At 46.2% G+C, this 18203-nt stretch overlaps 1 protein-coding gene and 1 long non-coding RNA gene across 3 annotated transcripts in view; one reads left to right on the forward strand and one right to left on the reverse strand.

Moving 5' to 3' along the window:
• Positions 1 to 1354: 1354 nt before the first annotated feature.
• On the reverse strand, positions 1355 to 2323 carry LOC128499732 (uncharacterized). The gene is made up of 3 exons (XR_008354802.1): positions 2191 to 2323; positions 1994 to 2154; positions 1355 to 1944 (listed from the first exon to the last, which is right to left on the reverse strand). It is a non-coding gene; the product is annotated as an uncharacterized LOC128499732 (long non-coding RNA).
• IQSEC1 (IQ motif and Sec7 domain ArfGEF 1) overlaps positions 2225 to 18203 on the forward strand; it is a 69900-nt gene continuing 53921 nt past the window's right edge. The window contains exons 1-2 of one of the 2 annotated variants that reach the window (XM_053468600.1): positions 2225 to 2533; positions 11942 to 11971. In XM_053468600.1, the coding sequence (XP_053324575.1) occupies positions 2310 to 2533; positions 11942 to 11971 (254 nt within the window). In that variant the 5' untranslated portion in view covers positions 2225 to 2309. The remainder of the gene's footprint in view (positions 2534 to 11941; positions 11972 to 18203) is intronic. The other variant, XM_053468595.1, reaches the window with a different exon arrangement.

The following is an 18203-nucleotide window of genomic DNA, read 5'->3' on the forward strand; positions in this document are numbered from 1 at the left end:
TGGTATCCTGTCGCTGGGAGCCAGTGCCCTGTCCCTGGGGGCCACCAATTGCCAGTCAGAATTTCCATCCCATTCCCAGTCAGTATCCGGCCTGTCCCCAGTCAGTAAGCCCTCGGTTCCCAGTCTGTATTTGGGAGGGCTGGCAGAGCTTTCGATTGAAATATTTATGTCTGGAGTAACTGGGTCGCTAAGAGGATTGGCTCATTTTCTGGATCCTTTCTGTGGTCGCTCTATGCATTCTGACGCATTACTTTTGTGTTGTTGTGTTTTAGACCAGGCCCGATAGTGTATAAAGGCCATTGTTTTCTTCCATTATTATTATTATAGCTTCATTACTGGGCTACTGCATGTTCTTAGCCCACCATTGGTGTCCATCCTATTCCTGGTCAAAATCCCCCTGTAACCCAGACATTATCCCCCCCTGTAACCCAGTCATTATCCCCTCAGTTCCCGGTGGTTAACCCCCTGTAACCCAGTCATTAACCCCCCCCAAGTTCCCAGTCATTAACCCCACAGTTCCCAGTCATTAACCCCCAAGTTTCCAGTCATTATCGCCCCAGTTCCAAGTGGTTAACCCCCTGTAACCCAGTCATTAACCCACCAAGTTCCCAGTCATTAACCCCACAGTTCCCAGTCGTCATTCCCCCAGTTCCCAGTGGTTAACCCCCTGTAACCCAGTCATTAACCCCCCCAAGTTCCCAGTCATTAACCCCCCAAGTTCCCAGTCATTATTCCCCCCAGTTTCCAGTCTGAATACCCGACATTCGGTCAGTATCCCAGTCAGTCTCTCGTCGTTCGCAGTCAGAACCCCGTCGCTCCACCCCTCCTCCCGGTTCCCGCCGCCGTATACAGGTCTCCGCCCGCTGTTCCCGCCTCCTGACCGGACTGATCCTCTTCAGCAGTTCCCAGTGACAGGAGACCGGCTCCTAGTAACAAGGTACAGCTCCCAGCGGCTCCCGGTGACAGGAGACCGGCTCCCAGTGACAGGAGAGCGGCTCTCAGTGGCCCCCAGTGACAAGGTACAGCCTCCAGCGACTCCCCATGACAGGAGACCAGCTCCCAGTGACAGGATCCCAGCTTCCATTGACAGGAGACCAGTTCCCAGTCTTCCTAGTGACAAGGTACAGAGACCAGCTCCCAGTGGCTCCCAGTGACATGAGACAAGCTGCCAGTGACTGGAGATCAGCTCCCAGTGACAGGATCCCGGCTTCCAGTGACAGGAGACCAGTTCCCATCGGCTCCCAGTGACAGGTCAGCGGTTACCAGCGGCTCCCAGTGACAGGAGACCAGCTCCCATCGGCTCCCAGTGACAGGAGACCAGCTCCCATCGGCTCCCAGTGACAGGAGACCAGCTCCCATCGGCTCCCAGTGACAGGAGACCAGCTCCCATCGGCTCCCAGTGACAGGAGACCAGCTCCCATCGGCTCCCAGTGACAGGAGACCAGCTCCCATCGGCTCCCAGTGACAGGAGACCAGCTCACAGCGGCTACCAGTGACAGGATACTGGTGCCCATTGACAAGATACCAACTCCCAGTCTTCCTTGTGACAGAATATTGGCTCCCAGAGGCAGGATACCAGCTCACATTGGCTTCCAGTGACAGGACAACTAATCCCAGTGACAGGAGTTGTGTTCCCATTCACAGGGCACCAGCTCCCAGTGACAGAATACTGGCTCCCAGTAACAAAATACCAGCTCCCAGTGGTTTCCAATGGCAGAAGACCAGTTCCTCGTGGCTCTCAGTGACTGGAGACCCAATACAACTGGTTTCCACTGAGGTCCCAGTATCCCAGGCACAGTTTGGGGCCTCCAGCTTCTCTCCATTGGGTCTATGCTATGTGGGATGAATGAGTGAGGGTTCTGCAACGAAGGGGCCAGACACTGGGGGCCCAACAACCAGGAGAGTCAGCCAGGTAACTGGAGAATCGAGGCAGTGACCTTCACCCTGTAACCGTGACACTCATCCCGGGACAGTGACACTCATTCCGAGACACCCCCTGTAACACCTACCTTGTGACAGTGACTGACTTCTTCTGATAGAGACAATCACCCCAGAAGTGATGCTCGCTCTGTGACAGTGACACTCACCATGTGACAGTCACAAAAAAATCCCAGGACAGTGACACTCACCCTATGACAGTGACCATGGGACAGCCTGGCCCTTATCCTTGTGGAGCCATTGAAGGAGTACCCGGCTATTTGGGCTCTAGTGACTGACGCTCCCACGTGAATTATTATTATTGCAGTGAGGAATAGTGATCTGTGTAAGGAGCATCTCAGGGTGTGTGATGTTTACATAGCCAGGGCCCCATGGAGCCCCCTGCCGAGAGCCCCTGCCGGGCAGCCGAGTACCTGCAGGAGCTGACCAGAATCATTGAGAAGCAGCAGGAGCTCCTGGAGAAGCAGAAGCTGAGGATTAAGGATCTGGAGGAGCAGGTGGCCACGCTGCAGGAGGAAGGGCGCAGGCACCTGGCCACCTGCACGCTGCAGCAGCCGGGCCCCTGTGGCATGCCCTCCATCCCAGAGAGTGACAAGTAAGTGCCACCCCCCCCATGCCCCAGTGTGGTGATGCTGGTTAGGGCTGCCCGTTGCGTGTGGTTTGTATGTGGCGTGTATTTTGCTAGTGAAGTCTAGAGATGAAGTCTAGAGATGAGAGACGTGGCCTCTGTCCTAGAAAATCCAGAGAGGGGCATTTGTGTGTTGGGGGTGTTTTTGGAAATGTAGCTGGGGCTTTACCCAGACTTTTTATATGATCTCTTTGGTTCCTAAAGAGGGACACTTGGTAGGTTACCACTACCCGACCCCCCCCCCCCAAAAGGGCATGTCTCAGGAGCCCGGTAGTCCTGGCAAAAAACTCTTTAAGGGCCCCTGACTTTTTGTGCTATTTTATATTGATCTCTATAAGAGAAATCATTTTTGGGGCCCTGCCATTCAGACATTGAGTTTAATGGGGGCCTGTCTATCATAAACGTGACACTTTAAATGAACAATGAGTTAACATGCACATATACTTACAGATATGTCTGCCATGGGGCCACAGTCACAGATTTACAGTGTGTAAAAACATGAATAAAACATCCATCAGCTCATTACTGGCCACCAATAATTTCATTCATCAGCTCGTTACTGGCCACCAATAATTTTATTCATCAGCTCGTTACTGGCCACCGATAATCGCACTCATCAGCTTGTTACTGGCCACCGATAATCGCATTCATCAGCTCGTTACTGGCCACCAATAATCACATTCATCAGCTCGTTACTGGCCACCGATAATCGCACTCATCAGCTTGTTACTGGCCACCGATGATCACATTCTTCAGCTCGTTACTGGCCACCGATAATCGCACTCATCAGCTTGTTACTGGCCACCGATAATCGCATTCATCAGCTTGTTACTGGCCACCGATAATCGCATTCATTAGCTCATTACTGACCACCGATAATTACATTCATCAGCTCACTACTGGCCACCAATAATCACATTCATCAGCTCGTTACTGGCCACCAATAATTACATTCATCAGCTCTTTGCTGGTCACCGACAATTAGGGGCATTTAAGACACTCGGTAGGCTTGTCCTGTTTTTTTCTCATCATGCATCTGTCACCCCCTTCTTACTGGATATTAACTGTGCAGAAACCTAGAAGCTCATACGAGTGCCCACAGTGCCCTCATACGCTGCGGGACAGTCTGTATGTTCTGTGTGTGATCCCCTTCATGCGTGTACTGCACATTGATTGATACTGCTGGTTTCTATACTTCAATCTATAGGCAATTTAAAATGTAAGTGACATTTGCCGTGTGCGTGTGTGGCTGCTTTTACCAATTAGCGTGGCTGCATTTACCAATTAGTGTGACGTTTCCTCAGTGGACACGCGTGATCTCCGTGGGACTGGCTGATGCGTGTAAAGCATTCAGCAGCCGCTTTATCTGTAAGAGGATCTGTTTACAGGAAGTGCTTTAAATGCATTGAATTTACTCAAATAAATCCGCAGCTACTCTTCTAATCAAGACAGAAACTCTCTGAACGAAGGAAATCTTTATACGGTTATTTTTGGGCCGAAATCTGCGTATTTAATGAATTCCCTAACCTTGTGTTTTGGTGCTGATGCTGTTAATACGGAGATTGTTATTACTGTTTGCACAGACCTCCCAGTGCTCTGGGATAACCCTGCCCCAGAGGTGCCTGTTTGCTGAATCTCTTCCGCACAATGAGGGGATATCATTTTTTGATAATGCTTTTATATTTACAAAGTGCAAAAATGGCCAATATAAGATCTAATTTATCATGATAAACGTTATCGACGTCTGTTCATTGATACATTAGGATATATCGAGAGTGTGGCTCAAATGGATCATTAAGTGGCAATTAATATTTAGGTGCCCGCAGTAATAACAGCACGGCAATTGTTTGTAAGCTGCGTATTACGTAAGCCACGAGGCTGTAAAACCCTGTAAGTGGATTTGGTCTGTGGATGATAATTAATCTGGGGTATTTATGGAACAGAGTTGAGTTTCCCTGTGTAGTTTGTGAGGTAAAAGCTGCCGGCACAACATCTTTCTGCTAATTTAGATGTTTATATATATATATATATATATATATATATATATATACACCCCTTATATATATATATTGTCTGCTATTGTTGCTTAGGAAAATATCAGTCCTGTTTGGGGCTCCCCAGTAAATAAAAATGCCTAATGGTAAATCCCAAAATACGATTTGAATTGAAAGTGGGATGTTTTCTTTGCCTAAAAAGATATGTTTATAACCACCATATAAGAATATATACAGTATACAGTATATACATACACATACAGGAACGGACCTGGCTATATTATATATACATATAACAGTTCCAAGGAACAGATCAGCAGATCTGTCGGTTCTTCTTGGTGCTGTTTGCAGAATGGAGGACGTGCCTGACAGACGTACAGATGGCAGCTCGCCGAAGAGGAGAACTTACTCAACCAGTCTGTCTTGCCAACTGTACAGAGAGTCATCAGCCCTACGGTTCTGTGCTGGAAAGTATAAAACGTACCCCTGGGATTGGGGGCCACAGTACATTGTGCACCACCCGCGGCTATACAAGTACCGTACTCCTCTGTGCCGGCCGAGCAGCGAGGGCAGACGGAGCGTTTGGTTTGGTCAGCACAATATATGCCATATGTCTGCGCTTCACATTGTGTGTTTACTCGTGAATTAGCATCATTATGAGCTGAATGACATCTAGTCAGGTTCGGTATACAGATAGCGATACAGCTGCTGTGTCCATAGCGATTTCATATCCCGCTTTACCTAAACAGCTGTACGAATTAACTGTTCGTCTGCACTATAGACATTTCCAGCTTCATAGTTATTTCATAGGTATATCCGTGCAAACCCGGCGTTACAGGGCAGGGAATTGGCATTCCGCGGAGGATCCGGCAGAGTTCCAGCTGTCGTGGCCATAATCCGTTCAGTTCCATCACTTGGCGGATGGGAGCTCTAATACATTATGAGAAGCACGATGCATTGAGATGGGTTGAGCGGGTCTCATGGAGGACTCTGGGCTACAAACCCTCCATCATGCAAGCAGGTTTCCGTTTAATCTCACGTTTAGCCTCGCAGCCTAATCCTCTCCTCTAAGAAGGCCGACGTATATTTGGTTTTATTCAGGCTTCTGATTCTTTCTTAAAGCGTGTTGATTTTTAAAATCCCAGCGATAAGTGTGTGTGATAAATGCGCTACTGAAGTAGGCTGAATGGCAAGCTGGTTCTGCTTTTATGTATAATATATATGGGACTCACGACTCTAGCTTGCTGGTACGTTCTATGTTACTCTGCCATAGAACATTTCCAATGTAGCTATACGTCAGCCCCAGGCGCCTCTCACTTGATCTAGAACGTGTGAAGGAGCTTAGAACCCAGTGCAGATGTGTCCCCTCCATATGTGAAAACAGCAGGGGATCCCCTCGTGCATCTAACCGGACCTCCAAGCAACAAGTGAATGAAATGGACTCACACGGTACATTTTACACGCTGATAAACTCATCCTACAATCTGATTAGAGTGACATAATGTCGTGTCTCCCGCACTTCGTTATTCTCAAATGACTTTAACCATCTGGCTACTTAGAAAGACAGGGGTCAGGCCAGTACATTGAGCGTCTGTAAGGATTAGGGCACTACGTCAGCAGCTTTGGCGAAAATGTTTATTATTAATCATATGGATTGTATTGTTTTTTTCAGAGCTTTAAATTGCGCCGCCGCTCTGTAGAATTGTGCGACGTGTTACTCTGGCCCATGTTGTGCCATTTCTGGTTGACGTATAGAAAGCCGCTGCTGCCGCGTGTGAGGTTCCGGGCTGGTAGACGTTGAGACGTGTTCAGTGTCCGTGCAACACGTCAGATGCACTCGGCTCCAAGCTGGCCCTGGCATCCCGGAGCCCCTGGGACTTTTTCTCAGCTTCCGGTGTATTTCAGGAGGAAATGTTATTTATTAGGGGGACTAATCGGGTAAAAGGTAGTCGTTAGCGTCAGTTTGTTACCAGTAACACCTGGCCAGGACGGGGTCAAGTCACCCTGTTTGAGACATTGTTGGATTTGGGCTGTTTGCCCCAGACGTCAGAGATGCAGAACCCGTCTGCTCTTATTGTTATATAATGTAGCATTTGTCCCCATAGAACGGAAGCTTTTGTGTCTGTGCCTTTAACTATATATTGTAAATATTTCCATTATTTCACACAGAATGAACAGAGCGCCGGGACGACCGGTTCCCGCAGAGTTTGCTTAATTACGTTTATCTGTAGACGCACATTTAATGCGGTTTAATGAGGTTCCAGCTGACCAGTCTATGTGCGCAGCGCTCATACGTTTCAGGAACACAACTGATTTTCCATATTTAAGACATCACGAAGTTCTTTATTCGGTTTTGGAATAGCAGTGGGAATATTTCCATGTAATGATAAACTCTAATTGGAGATGTAATGTGAGAAACTATTCATGATGATCATTTATTCATAAAGTCTCACTGCAGCTTGAAGAACGACACAGCAAGATTTCAAGGAAACGTAAGAAACATGGAATTGTTTGAACTGCAACGAATAATGGTGGCTTTCCGTGGGATTGCGATCTGAGGCGGGAGCTGCGGCTGTAACCTGGATGCTGCAAGTACCTGTTATTAAACTGATTATTAGATTTTACGTACAGAGCACCGACAGAATTACAGAGAGGGAGAATACCAAATGAACAATAATATCAACAGGCGCGGGATGAACGGAGAGGAGAGCCCTGTTCCTGGGAGCTTGCAGTCTAGCGGTGGAATTAGCCCCTCTCTGGAAAACCGCCACCTAGAATTCTGTGACGCGAGTTAAGTTGGAAGACTTGCTCTCTTTTATGGTTGCTTTTACTTGAATGAAGTAGCGTCCAGTTTCGGTACCTCTTTACAAATAAAACAAGAGACACTTCTTTATTTTAAAAACTTTATTAAATGTCAGATATGGAATTATTTGTCCGCGGTGCGGACTTGAAATAACTTCAGCACCGCGACACTCAACCTTTATTAACATGTTACAAAGTGTCAAATATTATTACCACAACCAATTTGACACAATATATATCAATAACATAACCAATTGTAACCATTTTAATAACCACTTAATAACCAAATTAATAACCAAATTAATAACCTGCTGGTATGGGCGTGTCCACCTGTATCCCTGCTGAAACTGCCGGCGTCCCCTAGCGCGGCAGTCACATGACCCTACGATTCACAGGGCCGCATGCCCCTGGAGTGTCCTGCACTTACACCTCTGTGCACCACAAGTAACCATACCTAGATGGTTAACTCCTGCACCGTACCAGCTTAACAAACCAGAGTACCCGGCAAAATGCCAAAATCAGGGGAGGGACGGGCGGGAAAATTTTCTTTAAAATGGTTGCCCCTATAGGCCACGACCCTTCCTTATATACCCCCCAGGGAGGGTAATTACCCCCTCCCTTCTGGCCCTGCACGTGCCACCAACTTAACACTTTCAGTGCCAAAATTTCCGCTTAGTCATGCCTTAACCCCTTCAACAGGCCTGACCATGGGTACCTCGTCCGCACTAAATTCATGTGGCCCCTCTGTCCAATTTCTTTTCCTCCGGGGCTGTTCTTTACTTTTACTTCTGTTACATGGTTACATTTGTTACCATCTCCCAGCTTCCACAAGTTGTCATTTAAATACCCGCTGACTTTCATTGTTCAACTCAAATCATGGCATCAGAAAAGTGAAAAAGTTTTTCGGTGGATCTCGACCCTAAAGAGCTTCCTCACCGAAACGCGCACCCGCTGTGGCTCTTTACATTTCATTGAAAACCCGAAAAACAAGAGAAGCTTCTCACGGCCATATTCAGGCAGCTGGGAGGTGAACATCGAAGCCACAGGCAATGATTGTTAAAGACACGTCACAACAGACAAGATTTTAGCCTGTGATATATATATGTCATACGCATACCTAGGAACTTCCCCAATGAGCTGACTGGAGACTCTTGAAATATTAACCCTTTAATAGCCCATTGCAAAGATTCTGTGTAATGACTTGCCAAATGGGCTTACATATGCCACTGCTTCTCAGGCCAGTAAAGAGTCTGCTTTCGGTTGGAGAGGCTGAGAAGATGTCTTTATTATGCCAGAGAACCACCAATGGGTTTGAGGTTTGCGTTATCTTCTGAGATCTAATTTGCAATTAAGACACTTCCACAATAATTGTCTTATTACCTCCAACCATTTCCACTACCCTGTAGACTGTATTATTTAATTAGGATGGCAATTGCCTGTCTCCATAGCGTTCCTTATTTAATGAATTGGGTGATTATGTGTCTCACAGTTATATGCACAGGTTAGATTTATATAAATAGGTATTGTGATTGGGGGATATTTGCTAAAGACCCTTCAAGTAACAGACACTCTGGCTAAGATAAAGTGTAGTACCCTAGTGGATGAGGGGAATACTTGGTCCTCTGGCCTTAGGGCCGAGGTAGCTTGAAGCCCAAAGTGTCTTTTCCGAGCCCCCAGAGCAGTCCTGGGCGCACTCACAATATTGCATCACTGTTGGCGAGGCGCAAATAATTTCATCCGGCTAGCTACACCTCACTCCATTATTCTTTGACCGTTATGGGCTTAGAATGTGAAGAAAGGCTGGATACTTTTTTTCTTTACGTAACCTCACGATTTGCACTTGTTTGTGTGCACGAGTGGCTATGATTTTTTCGGTAAATAGATGTGTGTGATTTTTTTACTTTTATAAAACGGAACACGGAAACGGACACTGATTTGGATTTCGACACCAGCTTTTTTCACTGGGAGAGATGGTGGATGCCTCATAGCCCCCCATCTCTTCCTTATGGTTACAGTGGTTCCCCTCCTTGTGTTGGGTGGGGGACCAAGAAGATCCGGCCCTCCTGCAGACCTTTTGGCCAAGGAGGGAAGGAAGACAGGACATATCTTTACGGCAGGTGCCCTGTCAGAAGATTCACAGAGGTTCAGACTCCTGCTGTGGCTCTTAACTGAGCGCACGGAGCACCCTCGCAGAGAAGCACGGCACCTTGGGCTTAAAACAAAAAACAGTACCTCTCTGTCACCCATCCCGTTAAACATCTGACACCTCTGCCTCCCGGACCCCTCGGCCTCTGCCTCCCGGACCCCTCAGCCTCTGCCTCCCGGACCCCTCTGCCTCCCAGACCTCTCCGCCTCTGCCAACCAGACTCCTCTTAGGGATCTATTGTTCTGTTGTAAAGGAGGCCGTAATGCAAAAAATCCAGAATATACTTCCAGAATTTATCGTCCACACAGCTATGTATAAAGTATCCGGCGTATGAGGGAGTCCTGGTAACACAGGGTGAGGAATCAGAAGGTGACATACTGTCTCTCCATGTCTGCGTCTCTCCGCTTGGAAAGTACTTTGGGAACCTTGGGTTTTTATGAACGCGGAGCAGGCGCCCGTGTTTCTATCTGTGTATTCTGCTTGCTTTACTCCGTATGGCATTACATTTACCTCTCACTCTGTGGTTTGTGGTTTCTCTTAAAGCCTTTAAGCCATCAGAATGAGTAATGTGACAGAGAAATGGGGAAATATGTTTGTAGATTACAAGTTGTGAGCTCTGAGTCAAAGAGTATTTAATATATACCGGGGGCTCTCTGTGCCTGGAGCGCCGCTTGTGAACAGAAGCCTCATGAAAAGGTTTGATCACATCAGCTATTCTGGTAACAATGTTTCCCCCAAGCAATAATATCGGCCATTATTATCAGGAGATGCTTTTCATTGTAAGATATTTAAATCCTCTGAATTCTGGGTTAGGGTTGCCAACCTGACCCAGGCTTTTGTATTTAATAGAAAAGGCTACCTAAAGAAAATGTGGCCCCTGGGAGGGAGATTGCTTTATTTTCAGCAGAATCTGGAACATTTCCATCTTGTGATATTCTTTGGAGTGGGTTCCAGATCCTCGTTGTCTCGCTGACCCTGTGATGCTCTTCCATGTCCCCCTGTGATGGATATAACAATGCGTTTCCTTCTGATCCCACTCCTGGTTTTTCTCCATCTGTCCAGTTCTGCGCTCGCACCGTTGTATGCAGAGAAATGGCTTTCATTTGTGATTCCTTCCATATGTAGCCTATAAGCTATTGTTCGTGGCTCTTCCGCACCGATAAAGATCTGCTGACAGTTAATCCAGGGACACATTATCACGTTTTTCCAGTTCCCATTTAAAGCCATTGAATGAATCATCGTCGAAACTTAGTTCTGAAATGAAAGCGATTCTAAGGTTCGGGGGCTCAGACGCTTCGGACACCTAGATCTGGGCTGCTGGAGGTTTTTGTGGAGTTTACCGGTAATCATGTTGTAGGAATTGGGGGCGCGCTTATAGCCCAGTATTTCAGACAATGTTTGATCAGCCTGTTCTGCAGCCTGCGCTCCATCTGATGAGAACCAGCAGCGTGCCATAGAGTTCGGAGGCGCACGTAACAGAAGCACCCGGACACCCCAAATGATTAATCTGGGGGATCCCAACTGCTCAGCCCATTATTAAGAATGATGAATATGTCATAATAAACATGCAGCCGTTCAGTCGTTCCGCCCCGTGGCTTCTAAAGCCCGATGATGTGACATATGAGTGAAAGGCAGTGACAGGTTTGCAGTCAGGGATCCCAATTGCAAGTGATAAGCCGGTTAAGAAAGGCTGCTTTGTCTGCACAGGGAGCTGCTTTTACATGTGGAATTGCTAAATACATTTAATCCGAGTAAAAGCTGCTGCTGCTATCTCAGGGACGTGTAGATTCCTGGCACTTGATTTACTTCTGTAAGAGGATTCCTTCCAAAAAGGTTCATAAAAGAGCTGATAAGATATTTAACATGAAATTTTCATTTAAGTTGCCTTAATATTGCGAAGCCCTGATCTTAATTATCCAGATGAATGCACTCTGTCTGTACTGGAGCCGTTCTCGCTCCCTCTTTTCTCGGCAGATTCCATACAGTGTATTCTATATGGCAGATAATGTCGATGCCTTTCACGGAGACGTCTATAGTGGCCGTTTAGCGTATGCGTAGGACACGTTCGTGTACCTTGAGGGCAGATGAGTATTTTTGCGATGCCCGTGTGCAGTAATCACAGCCGTTGGGATGATAATCAGTTTCCGTATTTATAGTAGTATATTACCAGCAATGATGGGAGGCAGACTGGCAGTCGGCACTTGCGGGTAAATAATAAAACGATCGTCCCTTCTGGCAGCAATCTAAAGGAATGAAATACGAAGTTGACTTAAGCAGCTCTGCTTCACGGTGCAGTAAAATATTGAATTTTGACACTTTCTATTACTCTAAATGCTGGGGTTTATATCACAGAAATCATTTCTATTAATAGTGGAAATTGTGCGGTTTGTTCTGTGTCGTATTAACACGAACATGTTCATTTCTACTTTCTAGGTTTGAAGATGAAGGGTCAAGAAATCTGAGGTAAAAATACCTTTTTAACGTTTTTTTAATTGAAATAATATTAGGTTCATGATAATGTGAATGTGTTTACGGCACGAGGAGCAGCTTCTTTCCATTCACGCCTGGGACAAGCAGTTGCCAGAGGCATGGATGGGCTTTATTTGGGAATAATAATAATAATATTCATAATATTGATTTGGGATTAAAAGCTTCTTATGCACATTTCTGGCTACCCTTACGCCTCCGTCCATAATGTACGTCACTGGCATACTGAAAGCCAATGAACGACTTAAAGAAATGTCATATCGGGTTGATAATAACCCAGAAGCTTTTGATTCGATCGAGATGGCGACGCATGAGAGCCGATAATGAGTTATGCTCGTGGATGGGTGACGGGATAATGCCCCCTGTGAGGGGTTAGGAGTCTGGTAAAAGCTTAGGAGGATATAACTGACATGTAACGCGGCAGGAATTTTATTCACTTTCTCATTATTTTTCCCTTTAAATACTTTTGCAATTCTTAGTTAATGGGGCACTCCAGTGTCACCAACCAATAATGCGTTATAAAGCTCGTACAAACGACTTTAATATGCTTTATTCTTTATCCTTCCGTTAAGGAGAAGCTGCAGTGCTCCTACTTTTTGTATCTGTGATTGGCTGCTTGAAGGAGTGCTTTCTGTGCCTGCGCATAAAGGGTTCTCGTTACTCCCAAATGCTCCCCAAATGCCCCACAGCAGGCAGCAGAACATTCGGGGGGAAAGAGGCAAACATATAAGGGGGATCACACAGAAATATAAAGGGGACACACGGCTATTATTTGCATTAAAGTGATGACTGCTCTGGTTACTATAGCATGTCGTTATCACTATAGTGGGACATAGAATACTAAAGAGATTGATTTAAAAGAGGCAGGCTGCGCGTGGCCCCCGGCCCCTGGGACGTGTCCAGCTCAGGGTACAGTAACACAGGAGATTGCTGCGAAGTGGCTTGGGCCGAGGAACGCTCTGCGCGCCGTGATTCCGCTGTTTGTGTCGGGTTGAGGCGCAGAGCTTCGGGGTGTCATCCTTTCCGCATCGCTGATGGCCGGTCAGTCGCTCCTCGCTGTGTCCTTGGCAAGGTCACACTTTCCTGCTCGCATCTGTGGATGGCATCTTCATGCATTTTACAAAACGTATTTCCTCAAGGCGAAGTAATTATTCCGCAGCCATCGCGATGCATTCTCAATCAGAACGTTTATTTCAAATGTCACATTCGATGTTATTGTGAATTCAAAATGGAACTCAGCCAAACATTAAGATTGTGATAAAACTTTAGGCAATTTTCCCACTTGGTATGTTTCTTTTCGCAATCACTTGCTGATGGTTAATACGAGAGCGAGGGTCGCCAAAGTCTCTGTAATAACTTAATGATGTTAAAAACCAAGAAAAGGATGCATCAGAATGTTGGTGTTTCAGCAAACTGCAGCGGCTGCTCCTTCCATGCGGCTGAACAGACATATCCTACATTTCCGCTTCTGTCTCCAGCTGACCTTTCATGGTTGTGGGGTCTTTGGTGAAAGCTGCATCCCCCCTAGCAGTATCCGCGTCGTACCCGCACGGGAATGCCTCCATCTGCACCCCAAGATCAATTCCACAAGCAAAGCAGAGGAGGGGCGCCCCAATGGGTCCTCTGCTTAGACACCTATCCATGTAACAACTGCTTCTTGTAGATTAAGCACTGGATTCAGTTCACACGCTATCTCTATTTTCCTGCAGCAATGGCGCAAAATGCATCAACTGGCTTCTCTAATCCTACAGCTGGCAAACAGAGAATAAACCTCGCCAAATGACTCTGCAGCAGCAGCAAAGTGCGAAGAGATGAAATCCATACGCACAGGCAGGCAGCCCAGGGGGAGGGGGTCTCTGCTACTACTCATCGCATGCGTAAATCAGTCAGTGCAATACTGTGAATAACAGCACAGGGTAGATTGCACTGCCCCGGTATTTGCAAATGACTTCTATGAGGGGAAACCCGAGGCTCCGGCCGCTCGTGCTCCGGCAGGATCTTTAATAAATTCATCTTCTTTTCTATATGACACGACAGCATCATTTTTGTGCCGGCGCCTCCTGCCCATCCTCGGTCTGGCTATGTCTTGTCCATCACTTTTCTTTAACCCTTTATGCTTCTGTACACAGAACCTGATGGTCCTCAAGGCGCTAACACCTGCCCAACATTAACCAACCACGAAGTAACAAACCCTGCTTGGCGCAGTGCCAAGTGTACCCATTAACATCCCCTCCATACAGTGCTGTGTACACCTCTGGTGCAGTATGGTGGCTGATGGCTGATACTTATGCGTCTCCTTCGTGATTGTGAAGATGCTGTTACAGAGTGAAAATGGACAATAATAACTGAGAATACCGTCGACACGCTATAAGACAGGCTGGCAGAGGAGTAGAAGAGCACCCTGGCTTACAATCTTATTTATGGGTAAATATGGCTGGGAGGGTGATTACCGTTTAGCGGAGAGCTGTCTGTGTGTCTCTATGCGGGTCATGAAAAGTGCTGTCTGCGCTATAAAAAGGATTTTCGGCCATCCATAGAAATCTAGAAGGATCTTGAAGTGCTGAGACTCATTTTAACAGCTGGAATCTGTCACTTTGTGATTAATAGGACCTCATATTCTTACAGCCAATGTTAGCTTTCAGTAGCCAGGTCCATTTTAAAGACCCATTCTTCAGCGCTAATACCTGTGCAGGTGTTTCATTGTAATTGCGTAATATATGGCGCTCGCCAGCAGGGACTGCCAACTGTCTCTTTTGGACCTCTGTGTGTCAGCTTTACTAAGAATGTAACGGTTTCATATCATACGATATACATCCGATCATATATATAGATATATATAGATATGAATAGATAGATATATTGTACTTTCCAAACCCGGCTGCTCTTCGACTGGCTGTATTCAAGAAGATGTACTACTTGTTTTCAATCCAGCAATTCTGAAAGCAATCAATACATTTTGGCTTTCCACTAAATCAGTCCCTCGTTCCAGTCTCCGAGCTCTTTACCGGCCAGGAGAAATATATGAGGGCTGCGGAAGCATCATTAGGAGCCGCGGTCGATTCAGCAGGAACCCCGGGATATGCTGTGCATTCACTACATTCATATATAATGTGTCGCTCGATCTGTTTCTACTCGAGTATCAGGGCTATTTACATGAAATGATGTAGGGGACGGAATGAGTGCTTCAGAAGAAGGCTCTGTCAGTGAACCCATTGAGCGTACGTGGCCTCGTGTCTGTGGATTAGTGTGTTGTGTGTGGCTCCTATATAAAGGACTGTCACTCTTCTTCCTACACATCACCTGGCCTTCTGTCGCTAGCGTTCAGGAACGGCTATTGCGAGTGTGTTGTTGTTATATTGGATGACTATTGCCTTCTCGCCCTTTGGACAGAGATTTAGCCTCCAACACGTCACTGATGGGTTTGTAAATAGCATGTTTGACTGACAGATGCCACTCGTGGACCTTTAGGCACCATCCGTATTCAGGACTTATTAGTGAAAATGTTACAAATATCCCAGCGCCCATTGGAGGAGAGGCCTGGTGCGAGCGAAAAGAAGGCTTCAAAACCTCAGAACAGAAAGAATCCCCCCAGAAACCCCCTGCTTTGCAGCCTTCAGTGCTGCTTAGGGTTTGCTGCAGTCTCTGGACTCTTTGCTGCTCTCATTTCCGTCTCTTCCAGGCTTCCTCAATAAGGTTAACGCTGTCCGATGTAAAGGCGCTGCTTCGGCTGCTGATTGCATATTATCCGTGCAATCAGCTGCATATTGTATTGTGCGTGTGATGTGCTGCATGTGATCGCGCGGCACATACATAAACACGTAATAGCGCACTCTCTGAAAATGTTTGCACTTCCAGTATCTTGGTAGCGTGGAGCGCTTTGTCATTTCGGAATGTATTGAATGAGAAATGGGTGAAGCCGCTGCTGTAAGAGACAGCGGGGCCCGGGCTGTCCGTACATCACACGGCTTCAGACGTATAGACAGCTTCATGCGATGAATGAATGGGCCCCACGGACATTCTGCTGTACCGGTGGCCACCGTGGCCATTCTGTAAAGTAAAACACATGATAAATACACACGGATATGGCCCTTGGTGAAAACCGTGTCGCTATTGGAGTCTGTTAAATACAAACCGGAGACTCGCCTGCTATTCACCCCCTTCCAAGCTGCTAATACCCCAATACAAGCCCCATTAACCCTTAGAGTTACTGTGGAGCAGGAAGAATGCTGAACAGCCTCGCAATATCTGCAAACAAATTGTAAAAACATTCAAAATACAAGCTGGATTTCATTAGGTTTCGACAAGTTGTCTTTGTGACTCCTACTGGCCGTCTTAAGTCGATAACATCCAGTATTTTTATTAATAATCTACTGCTTGTACCTACCTGGTGACTAAAAATCTGCACTTTCATAAATTTTCCTGACTTCTCCAGCTATAAAAGTGCTTTGCTTTCAGCCCTGGCTAGGGTATACACCCCCGTTGTTATGGGAAAGCTTGTATAAATGTGAGTTTCAGGCGATGGGGGGGGTATGTATTACACACAGGACTATCCAGAGAAGCAGTCACAGGTGGTTACCCCCGTTTAAATGATTGTGATACCCACAAACTGCTCCCACAGCAATGCTATAATAACTAGACTTGGGCGGGTTTTTAGGGGGAGTTTTTCTTCGTATTCGACAAAATTCGTCCAACATTTTCTTTTTTGGAAATCCTGTTCGTCAGGTTACCATGGAAACAAGAAATAAACACATAGAAGAAGTTTATGGAAGAAGACCAGCAGATGGAAGAAAGATGGTCAAAATTAGCTTAAAGTTATAGGGTTAAGGATAGTAATGGACTGGTTAAATCCTCTTAATTAAATCAATTAAATTAATTAATGACCTTAATTAAACCAAAACTGTAGCGCGTATTAGACTCTGAGAAATTAACATATTTTTTTAACAAAAGGCATGATGGGGCGAGGAAATCAGGGGCCATGTCACAAGCAGAGGACACGCAAGACCCAGCGTGACCCATTACAGTCACATGGGAAGAACCGCTACTATGAAGGACCACGCACAACTTCATGCATGCGCTCCTGCTCTTCTTCCTTAGTGCACAGTGCTGGGTACCATACCCGTAGTATAAATATGTCGCCTACAAGAAGGAAACCAGCAGGCCCCTTCCATACACCTTTACCTCTATGAGCGTGATTGATTCATTGTGATGGACTCTGCCAGGACGCCTTCGCTGGGTTCAGACTGATGATGAGAGGAATATACTGCCCTCTCCTGGCTGGCAGCAGTGTGTGCAACCGACCTGACATGAAACCTCTGATCAATGATAAATTGGATGTTAAAAGATAAACATCAGCATACAGTTCAAGATACAGAGGTTCCCTTTTTATTGTGATGTTTGATGCCTGAATTAATATTATATCTACTGGGGAAATCTACTGTTTATAATGTGTGGGATCTGGTAGTTATTCACAAAGACCAGGCATTCCCTCAGAGTTCTGTCTTCTGAAGCGGTATTACGAAAGCAAATAATGTAAAAAAAACTCTATTCAGAGAAAGTGGGAAATCACGAGAAACACATAACATTAATGCAAAACTCAGATTAAAATCCAGAGACGATGAGTTATTTTCAGGCCAACCTGTTTCGGGGTATATTGTCTGTAAAGAGCTGGGCCGCTTAAACTTCCTTAAACCTGCCGGCCTCGATGTCCCGATTGTGTGAAGCCCTGGATGTGGCTTTTTGTGTAATGATTCTCGGAAGTCACACACTAGCCATAGACAGAGTGTGAGGAAGGTGCGGTAGCCCAAGGGAGATGTTCAAAGAGAATTTGTGCCACGAGCCACACGAACCACTACCCTACCAACTAACCCTAACCTAAACCCTCGCGTTACAGGGACCCAAATTACAGAGGATGCGTCTCAGGAGCTTTTAGTGTAATCTCTGGGTAACACAACACAAGTGTGTACAACAAAAACCGCAGTAAGGCTTGGTTTCCATTGGGGTTTTTTTTGCTAAAAACGCCTATAAAAACGCCAATAGCGCCACCTGGCGTTTTTTTGTGAAAAACGCATGCAGCCAGATGTTAGCTGTAATTCAATAGGAAATCGCAAAATGCAATTTCCACTTGGCGTTTTTCTGTTTGGCGTTTTTTCAGTCCTCTTTGGCGTTTTTCTGCTTTTTTGGGCTCTGTGGCAGTTTTTCAAAACTGCAG

The sequence above is a fragment of the Spea bombifrons genome, chromosome 6 (assembly GCF_027358695.1).
Source record: "Spea bombifrons isolate aSpeBom1 chromosome 6, aSpeBom1.2.pri, whole genome shotgun sequence".
Taxonomy (NCBI): Eukaryota; Metazoa; Chordata; class Amphibia; order Anura; family Pelobatidae; genus Spea; species Spea bombifrons.